The 11076-nt window shown below is 33.7% G+C and overlaps 1 protein-coding gene across 2 annotated transcripts; it reads left to right on the top strand.

The window, feature by feature from the left end:
- On the top strand, positions 6074 to 10871 carry LOC109343315. 2 transcript variants are annotated; one of them, XM_019581551.1, is made up of 5 exons: positions 6074 to 6226; positions 6857 to 6927; positions 7150 to 9132; positions 9309 to 9441; positions 10185 to 10871. In XM_019581551.1, exons 1-5 carry the CDS (start codon positions 6157 to 6159, stop codon positions 10769 to 10771), a joined length of 2844 nt encoding a protein of 947 aa, XP_019437096.1. In that variant the 5' UTR covers positions 6074 to 6156; the 3' UTR covers positions 10772 to 10871. The 2 variants fall into 2 exon arrangements, with proteins under 2 accessions (XP_019437096.1, XP_019437097.1); XM_019581552.1 differs by having other exon boundaries at positions 6126 to 6226; positions 6844 to 6927.

The following is an 11076-nucleotide window of genomic DNA, read 5'->3' as shown; positions in this document are numbered from 1 at the left end:
CACTTTAAAGTAAGTCAACTAAAATAAATACAACAATTTTTTATGAACATCTTATCACCTCATAATTTTTTTGAAAAAACCTCAAGGGTTAGTAAGTGTTAATTTCATAGTCATGAAAATAAATCCTAAGGTAAGACTTTCTACTACTTTAATATCCAACACTTCATAGCACTTTAAGTTTATGAAGTCAAAACTTTAATAAATCATCTTTTATCCCAAATCATTATTTTTACTTGGAAATCAAAGAGTAAAATATGCTAAATCATTTTTAAATATAATACTTTCTAAAAATGAAACATTTTCAACAACAACTCATCAACATCATAAACTTTCAAGAATAAAATACAAACTTTTTCCTAAACACATTAAAGGTTCCTTTGATGTTAAAATCATCACCTTTAAACATATTCAAATACTAACAATAATTTCTAATATTTCCAAACAAATAACTCATCTAACCTTGTCCAAAGATATAGTTTTTCCATCTAAGAACAATGAAGAAATTTCAAGATTTACAAAAGTCAAAAACTACATAAAGGTTCATATGATTTTATTATCATCCCCTTTAGTTATGCCTTCATAAAATACTTAAAGAACAAATATAAACTCTACTTTATGAACAACGTAATAAAAGCTCATAACTTTCTATGAAGTATGAGAAGAAGATGAATAAGAGAAAATAAAAGACTACCTTAGTTTGTATAGAGAATTTAGTGTAAAAATGAGAGAATGAGGTGGGGTATTTATAGAAGAGCCTCACCCTCATCAAATCAAAAAATTTAATACAAAGTAAGTACATTTAGACTAGCATATGTGATGTGTCTAATTATGGTGGAGTGAGAGGATTTGTTGAATGATTTAGGGGATTTTGGAAGCTTTTACATTACCTGTGTAACAAGTAAGTGACTCATGTAATGATGACTTCCAACTTTATTGATATGATTTAATTTCCGGATAAACATCGTGTCCGAACATTTTCGGATAATTTCGTCTGGGAATATGAAATCTCCCGATTTAGGATATTTGTCTGAAACGTCGAAACTTGAAATTCGAGGTGAAAAATATATAGAGATGAGTTACGGGCAAATTTGGTGTCTATCTTGACTCGAAATAATATTTCTAAGCCAATTGCACAATTGGAATTCGATTTCGAGTTACGCAACTCAAAAACACATTATTCGACCGAATTTGGGCGAATTTGGGCCCGACAGAAGCTCAAAAACTTTCCATCACAGAAAATTATGAAAATTTACCATAAAATAGGAAATCATAAAACAAGACTAACACTCAACTACGGTTTAGTCTAATTCAATACTGATTAATTTCTAAAATTAATCGTTGTTAAAATAAATAATTAATACAACATACACAGAAAATTCATGGTGTTACAGCATCCGTTAATGATTTGCACAACCTCTAAACAGTCAGTCTCAGGGATGATAGCCCACAAACCCCTCTCCCAAGCCAAGAGGAGCCCAATTTCCATTGCCATAAACTTTGCCTCAATAGGAGAGCCCACTCCAAGGCTGCTAGAAAAGCTAGCTTGCCACAACTCCTCATGATTCCGAAGCACATCACCAGCATCCATTATATCGTGCTCACCAAACAACAACCATCAACATTAATTTTTACATGCCCAATCGCTGGAGGGACCCACTAACAGTAAGGAGTACCATTCTCCTCAATATTCTGACTTACCCTACTGAACCAATCTCTAAAGTCGTGATGAGCTCTCATAGCAAGAAGACTAATATCCCAAGTCGATGAATACAGAATAGATTTATTCCTTCACCTCCAAGCCCACTAAATACCAACCAAGAACAAACCCCTATTGGGCCTTTGAGCATTGTCCACCAACCAAGAACGGAAAGACTGATTATTCTAGAAAGCAACATCAATGAAGCCCAGACTGTGCCAAAGGAGAGCCGAATTCACGCAATCATGAAGCATATGAATAAGGTCCTCAACATGCCTATTACAACGAGAGCAAATAGGACTCAGAGCTAACATACGCTTGAAGTGAAGCTCGTTAGTCTGGAGGGAATCATGAATAACAAGCCACAACATGAATTTAACCTTTTTCGGAACAACCAAACACCACAACCATCTCCACACAGTAACTAGAGGAACATCCTCACCATATGATTTAAGCCATATATAACATGAGCTAGTTGTATAACTACCAAAGGCATGATGCCTCCAAACCCAACCATCCTCGGATGTAGTACCAACAGGAATAACAAAGTTAGATATTAAGCTCTTAATTTTCGAGGAAAGAAGAGTAGTCATCCTATTAAGATCCCAATTATCACCATTACAAAGATCCCTCACATAAAGCATGGTATCCGAAATATGAACATAGTCCACAAAATTGCAAAGAGAACCCAACCTAGACAAGTTATCATACCAACACGAGACCTCCCCTCTACTAATATGCAAAGAGAAACCACCCCCAAAGATTTTTTATCGCATTGAAAATAATGCGCCATGTATAAGACGGGTGCACATCTACTGTCCCACAATGAGTGTCACTCCATCTGTCATGAACTTGTGATTGAGTGAAAAATATATTTAAGTTAAAATTTAATTATTAAGTATTTTTCTGACCAATCATAGCTTATGGCACATGAAGTGATACAAATTATGGGACAAAATATGTGCTCCCATATAAGATGCACAAGCTCTATGGTTAGCAAATAACAAGGAAACATCACCAAAGTACTTATGCCTCAAAACAACACACCAAAGCTTATTGCAATTTGAGATCAAGCTCCAATAAAGTTTACCAAGAAGAGAAACATTAGCTGAACGCGAATCTCTAATACTAAGGCCTCTTTGGTATAATAACAAGGAGGTCTCGGTAAAGCATAGTTAAAGTACAAATACACAACTTTAAATTGTCACTTAAATATAAATCTTTTTACTAAAAAACATAATTTAAAATGAGATGATAAAATACAAATGTATAAGATACATCCATCAACATAACATTATATTATAATTATGAATTATCAAACATAAAATTACTATTTAACAACATAACATCACAATTACGATGGAAAATGTGTTTAGTAAAATGTGTTTAGTTATGTTATTATATATATATATATATATATATATAGAATTAGAAATTGAGTCTGAGTACTCGTAGTATATATATATATATAGATCTAGGAATTGCAATTTTGGATATTGCTGGTTTAATAGTGAGTTTCAAAATCTTTGATCTCAACTACTCAAGGATCCAAAAATATGGACTTGGATCCTATCCATTACGAGTATTAGCGGTAGATACCTACAAGTTCAGATACTCATTTTCATAGCTCTAACATATTTGCTAATGATATTTGTGGCTAATAAAATATATCAATATTAAATCTCTATTCGGTAAATATCTAGAATATGTTTAATTTTACATGCTCTTTCTTGCATATTCATATAAACCTACGATAAATATTTAAAATATGAGAGAATCAAGTTAAAACTTGTTATGAAGTATATTTATATATGAAAGAATCTAAGTTAAAATACACTTTCTCCCCTTAACATTTATATTGTGCAATTTAGCCCAAAATATTTTAAAATGTATATTCTATCCCTCAACGTTTCTTGAAGTGTGTTCATTACCCATTCTCTTGACTTTACCATTAAACGTTAACAGAAAAACATGTGCGGCACTTGTGACTTATCAAGATTTAGTGTACGAGTCAGTTTCAATTTTGTCTTTAATAAGTGAGTGTGAACGCTAGGATTTTAGAATTGGTAATCATTTGAGAGTTTGTAAGAGAGAATGGTCTCAAAGTGGCATTTTGGGAAGGAAATAAGTCACTTGCACATGATTTTTTCTGCAACACTTTGACGATATGTTTGCGAAATGTGTTATTTGCACGACTCACAAATGTTAATGAGTGAATTAGATTTTCAAACATTGGAGGATAAATGGCACATAGCCAAACGTTAATGAAGTAAGTTGTATTTTTCATAAATCTACTTTTTTTTTGTACTACTGAATATCCTCCCATGGATAAGGAACTAACTTTTTTTTTGTAATTGTCTCTCTTAACAAGTGTCTCTCAGCAATTAAATTATTAACCTTTTATTTCAAAGATCTAACAAGCCTTACACCATTACCATTAGAATCTATTTGAAACTTTACTAATGTATTCGATAGGTTGTTATTTATAAGTTATCTTTGAGAGGGTTCTTTTATGATAATAATGGTTGCTTCAGCCTAGATAGGATTCCAGTGGAACCAACATCAAAACAAGACGAGAGTTGCTAAAATTTTAAATATGACTAATTTTGAAATGATAATTAATTTTATGTTATCTTCTGAATTACTTAAAAGTAACTTATACTTACTTAATATATATGAGAAAAATATGTGGGCAAGAGAGTGAAAATTGAGGGATAAGAAATATAGTGAATTTTGTGTAGGAGAAAAGTTTACCAAACTCCTTAAATCGTAGACAATGTAAACTACTTTTTCTTATTAATTGCTCCTTAAATTTTAACTATTGGTAAAATTGATCATATATATACAATTTTAAATTACTAACAATGAATTAGAATTAACAAAAAGATAGTGTAAGGGTAATGAAATCACATGAGTTACAATAATGATAAAAATATGATGAAATGTCTAATAAATGCTATAAATTTGAAAATACTTGCTAGTTGCTAATCTTGATTTAGTTATGCAAATATCTTATTGTCTAATAATCATCTATGGTCATAAGTTTATAACATAAGAAAATGATAATTTATTATTCTTGATCTTCATAAGATAATTTAAGAAGAAGAAGCAGTTGCATGCTTCATTATTGTTAGTTGCAGCTCTTCCTTCTTAGCACCCACCACCTTGTGCACAAGCTTACCTTGTTTCAAGAACAAGAAGGTTAGCATAGCCTCAATATCCCCTTCCTCAGCAATAGCAGCAATAGTGTGAAGATAACAATATAGTGGTTGTAGAATTATTATTTGGTGTTTTAATTTCATTATCTATTATGTTAATTCTAATTGCATGGTTAGTAATTTAAAATTGTATGTATATATGGATCAATTTCACCAATAGTTAAAATTTACGGAGTAATCAAGAAGAAAAAATAGTTTACAATATCTAGTTATAAAATATATAAAGTTTAAGGAGATTTTGTAAACTTGTTTGTGTAGAGAAAAAGATATTTTTTCTCATCACTCTTACTCTCCAATTTTTTCCTCACATGGAGAGGAGAAAGAAACCTATTGGATCCACTCCATTTTTTTCATCTATCTTCTTAAACTCTCTCCTAAATTAAATGGAAGACATATTTTATTTTTTTATTTTTCTTTAACTTCTCTTCTCTAGTTCTCTTTTTGGGTAAGGATTCTATTCATTAATGAACAGTCAAATGTCATATAATAACGTACAAAAGACAACAATATTTTTATCATTTTATTTACCATAAAATCACAATTTTGTAATTCAAAATATGATAAAAAATAAATATTTATCTTTCCATTAATGAAAAATACAATTTTTCTTTCTTTCTACTCTACCAAAAGCTATATGTCAAAATTGGACTACACCACATCATAGTATTCAAGCTTTTTAATATGTACAAACTATTCAAGCTTTTTAATATGTACAAACTATTCAAGCGTTTACCTCCTAAGAATCCCATGAGCTATAAACACAACCATATTGAATCAATCAAGAAACATACATGCCTAAATTAAGCAAATACTAGAAGACAAGTTTCCAACTGAAAGAAAACAGTGGTAGATAGATATGGTATCCTATGCAAATCACACGTGTGAATAAGATAGAACTCAACTCTCACACGTACCACCCCTACACCCATATCCACTTGCCCGCGCAGAGGGTAAGTGCCCTATGTCACCATTTCCTTATATTTGAAAGTTCAAATACAACCCTCAAACCCCACTCTCTTTAACCACTTCCCCTCTCTCTACGTTGTAATGGACCTCTATTAATAACACCTCACCCCTTTTCTCTCTCCTATTATCTCGTCACTTTCTATTCTATCTCTACCTAAAATCTAGTTTCATTTTCTCTTTTTCTATTTCAGTGTGTTCCTTTTTCTTCTCTCCAGATTTTCGATCTCGGTTTTTTTTAGTTCTAAATTTTCTCATATTTTATGTTTCGTTATTGTTATGGAGAAATCTCGGCAGAACAAGTTTAATGTTGCATCACGGAACCAACCTCAACCACTGCTTCCTCAAGGTCACACACATTCTCTCTCTCTCTCTCTCAGTCTTTCTCTTTGGTTTTAACTTCCAGAAATTGAAATTGAAGCGGGTTTCTTAAACCAGAGAAAATTCTTAAAACTATTTTTTGAACTAATCTTTTTCGGTCTGAATCACTGCCCCTCCAACAAGTCGTGCATACAGGAATCGAACTCTTGTGAGACACTGAAATCTAGCTCCATTTCTTAATTGAGCTTTCCAGCATATTAATTGATATTTTTAACCAAAAATTAAATTGAAATGCAGAGATCCGAAGGTAGAAGAGGGTTGATTTGGTTTTTTAATTTTATTTATTGTGTAGTTGCGATCTTTTAATTGCTTTGTAACTGTTTCTGTAGTGCTCCTTATTTTTATTAAATAATGAATTTATGTGGGGTAATGATGTGTTGTGATAATTACAGTGTTTGACCATTGATGGTTTTCAGAAGCGTTATTCTTTCTTTTACTTTACTTTAATACTTTAACTGGAGAATGTGGTTTTAATGTTTCTATTTTTCACTCAACTATTTCTTTTAACACGTTTGTGATCATTATTCTAGAAATTTCGAAATTCTAGAAATATGCTCTCAAATCTTCAAGCTAATGCTGTTGTAGATTTCATTTTCAGGCAACAAGCAGATTCATAATCTGTCTCCGGATTCGGGTTCTTGCAGTAACGGGGTTGCTGATAAAGACTCGGTAAGATGGTTGTTCCATTTTTTGTCTTAGTTTCTCTATAATTGGTAATAATTTACGTTGAAGAATTTATGAATGAAGAAACAAACATTTTTAAATCAATGGGGTTGCTATAATGGTATATTTATTATTGAATTTCATTTTCCTATTTTATGTGGTCATTAGTATAAAAGTTGAAAGGAAACACTTAATAATAGTTATGATATAATGTCGTGATTTTTGCAGTTCTCGTTTAAATTTGGGTGGAAATCTTCGAAACAACTGTCCGGAACTCCCATCAAGAAGTTATTAGCTGATGAGATGTCAGGAGAAACTGAATCCAAAAGAACATCCCCTGGTGTTATTGCCAGATTGATGGGTCTTGATGCGTTGCCATTTCAGCAGTCTGTGAATAAGCATCATAAGGGCTCCTCGGAAAATCGAAGTAGAGGAACTTCATATGATGGTGGTCGATCATCTAGGAGAAGCTCGAAGGATCAGCAAGAATTTAAGGATGTATTTGAGGTCTCGGAGATCCCGAAGGTAATGAGCAATAGGTATTCAGTGCAGGGTGCTGTGGACATGAAGATCACTGATGCTGAAATGTCATTCATCGAACAGAAGTTCATGGATGCAAAGCGCCTTTCAAATTTTCAGGATTTACAGTCATCAAAGGATTTCTGTGATACACTTGAGGTTCTAGACTCTAATAAGGATCTTCTGCTAAAATATTTTAAGCAGCCGGATTCTATGTTTAAAAAGCATGTAGATGATTTGCAATCTCCTCCTTTCGAATCAAATTCCGGTCACGTTGAAGCTATAAAATTATCGGACATTGAGAAGTATGAAGATGATTTCAGCTGGAAGTCAGAGAGGGAGGAAAGAAGGTTGAGTTACCATAGACCTCATTACGAGCATTGCAATGGTTATCCTTCCCACATGGACAGAAGAAATGCCATGCATAGTTCACCAAAATCATCAAAGCTTCAATTTAAGGAAAGAGACATAAAAGATGCAGTCCCCACAAAGATTGTTGTCCTAAAACCTAATCTTGGAAAAGTTCAGAATGGTACCAGAATTGTTTCATCATTGTGTTCTTCACATACTTTTCCAGCACAGTGTAGAAATGAGACTGAATTTCCACATGTCAGATTTAGGGACACTGAACAGTATCAAATGAAAATTTTACACGATACTGCCAGGCATTCGAGGCCAAATTCTTTGGAATCTAGAGAAATTGCAAAGGAAATTACTAGGCAAATGAAAATTAGTTTGAACAATGGTTGCATGATTTCCTCTTCCAAATTTAAAGGATATGCTGGGGATCATAGTTCTTGTAGTGCTTCTGGGAATGAATCTCCAGATGAATCAGTAGAAACACATGCAACTTGGGGAACCTCGGTTGACCTGAATAGCCATAGCAGGCGGTCATCCCGTTCTAGTGAATCATCTGTAAGTAGAGAGGCAAAGAAGAGATTATCAGAGAGGTGGAAAGTGGCTCACAAGTCTCAAGAGGTTCAAACTATCAACAGAAGCAGCACACTAGCTGAAATGCTTGCTAACCCTGAAAAGGAAGTGAAGGCTGCAAGTTCTGGAAGCATGGCAATTGGGGAAAGTTCCCGTAGTAAATTTGCCTGCAATGGTAAACCTGCTGGGTGGGTTGAACCACTGGGTATTAGCAGCAAGGATGGTTGGAGAGATGGATATACTGAAAGTTTGCCGAGGTCGAAATCTCTTCCTGCTTCATCTACTGCCTTCAGAAGTCCTAGGACAATCTTGCACAATGAGGCACTTCGTGATGAACGATTTATGATTCCAATGGAAGCCTTTAAACAAGAGAGAAAAAGAGCAGCTAAGAGTCGTGATCAGAGACATGGTATGAATACTGGAAGCACAAAATCCGGGCACAATAAGTCTTGGTCTTTGCATTCATCAAATCTAGAAGGTAATGAGTTTTCACCAGACTTGGATACAATTCAGAACAAAATGAAGATCAATCTTGAAGAAGATTCACCCAAGTTAGAAGTTCTGGTTACGAAATCCTTAGATAACACCCTAAGAGATACAATTGTAGTTACTGATGATGTTGTAGATGTGGCAACAAATGAAAACGCAGTTGGATCCTCTGAATCTGAACCTTCTTCTGAGAAGGTGCTTTCTGAATTATCTTCTTGTGTAATGATCAAAGCTGACACTAGTGCTGTTGACAAAGACAATTCAAAGCAGCAGGTTAAATTTAAAAATTATCATTTGGTATTTGATGATAAGTTTATTGACATTTCTCTAATACCATGATGAGAAGTTTCTCAATGATACAAATTCCTGACAAGTTATTACTAATTATTATAATAACTTCAATGTTACATTATGTCTCTTCTTACTTGATATGCTGTACAATATTTCAGGAACTATCAGCTGAATCTTCATGCTGTAAAGATGCTGATCAACCCAGTCCAGTCTCAGTCCTGGAACCTTCTTTTACAGATGATCTGCCATCTTGTTCCGATTGTTTTGGAAGTCTCAGTGCTGACCTACAAGGTAACTGAAGTACTGAACCAAGCATTTTTTATTATTCTATGTTGTTGTGTTTAGATCCTATTCTGTGTCTTGCTCCATATCTATTTTTCCATAATTCCATTAGTTAGTAAATCCTAATTGTCTGATATTTTCCCACGATTTAATTAAGGTACTGCAATTTGACACTATTTTCTCTTGTCTATTTGAGAAGAAAATAGTTGTAGTACACGCTGACTTACATTACAGATTGAACAATTAGCAATTTTTGTGTTTTGCCTTTGTAACTTGCATGTATTCTTGACAATAATATATTTTCATTCATTTGGATTGCACACATTGTATAAAGTGAAGACCAATTGCTGTCCTTCCATTTTTGGCCCTCGGTGAATTTATTATTTAGCAATAACATGGTGTTTTATGGAGAAAAAAATGCCGTGTGAATGCTGTTTTCAATTCACTTTTTGGGTGCTATGGCATCTTATAATCTCCAATGCAATTTAGTGAAAGATTTGATAATTTATTAGTATCAGGGTTACATTCTGAGTGGATTGCTGCTGTTATTGTAGTTCTTCTTAAGTGGTAAATCACTAGCACAAATGAATGTATTGCATGTACTGGCAACCGTCGTTAGTTTGTGAAGCCTTCGTTAATTACCTTATTGAGCTTAACTGAAGACATTGGCTTTCTCTCCTAAACATGTTATATCTTTGAGACTTTCCTTTTTTTTTCTTGTTCCTTGTTTAATTGAATCTTCATTTTGATAGGGCTTCGAATGCAACTCCAGTTGTTGAAGTTGGAATCTGAAGAATATGTGGACGGACACATGCTAGTTTCAAGTGACGAAGATTGCGCCGTAACATCAGAAGACAATGGATCATGTAGAACTGAAGATAGCTGGGAGACTTCCTACATAATTGATGCATTGTCTGTATCTGGCATTGATGGGGCTCAACCCATTTTGAATTCTTTGGAATGCCCAGTAAATCTTTCTGTGTTTGATGAACTTGAAAAGAAGTACTCTGACTGGACTACTTGTTCAAGGTCTGAAAGGAGATTGCTTTTTGACCGTATAAATTCCGGAATCGTCACGATCCACAAGCAATCGATGAATGCACAGCCATGGATGAGCCCCTCAACCAAAAATATTAGTTCTGAATTGATTGAAAACAGGCTCCAAGATGGTCTTCATAGGTTGCTAAGAAACCAAGGAAATGTAAAAGATGATACCATGGGGAAGGTGCTGGTTATGGAATCACAGTGGTTGGACTTAAAAGATGACTTTGATGTCATAGGTATGGAAATTGAGATATTGTTGTTAGATGATCTAGTTGCAGAGATAGCTAGTATGTAGAACCCAGCATATTTGTTCTTAGAAATTTTCCTTACAATGTAAATCAAGTAGCACAATGTTAATATCATCATAAGATGAATAAAGGGATCATTATCGTTTTCGACATTTGATTAATGTGATGATGTGAATAAGTTGACGGAAAATAGAAATAAGCTAGCTAGCTATGGTGGATTTTAATTTTGCCTTAAGACATTACCATTTTAATCCAAAAGTAGTGATAGAATCAGAAGCAGAATTATGCAGCTGACATATTAGCTTAAGGGCAAGTTTTTCCTAATAGTTGGCTGTTCTATGACAAAATATTC

This window comes from Lupinus angustifolius, chromosome LG03, assembly GCF_001865875.1.
Source record: "Lupinus angustifolius cultivar Tanjil chromosome LG03, LupAngTanjil_v1.0, whole genome shotgun sequence".
NCBI classification, from domain to species: domain Eukaryota; kingdom Viridiplantae; phylum Streptophyta; class Magnoliopsida; order Fabales; family Fabaceae; genus Lupinus; species Lupinus angustifolius.
The sequence above is the reverse complement of the archived record's forward strand: the minus strand, read 5'-3'. Positions and strand labels throughout refer to the sequence as shown.

Coding starts and splice junctions, on each gene's coding strand:
- LOC109343315 (XM_019581551.1), top strand. CDS start 6,157: ATGGAGAAATCTCGGCAGAACAAGTTTAATGTTGCATCACGGAACCAA. Junction 6,928..7,149: donor GGGTTGCTGATAAAGACTCG/GTAAGATGGTTG, acceptor TGATTTTTGCAG/TTCTCGTTTAAATTTGGGTG. Junction 9,133..9,308: donor AAGACAATTCAAAGCAGCAG/GTTAAATTTAAA, acceptor ACAATATTTCAG/GAACTATCAGCTGAATCTTC.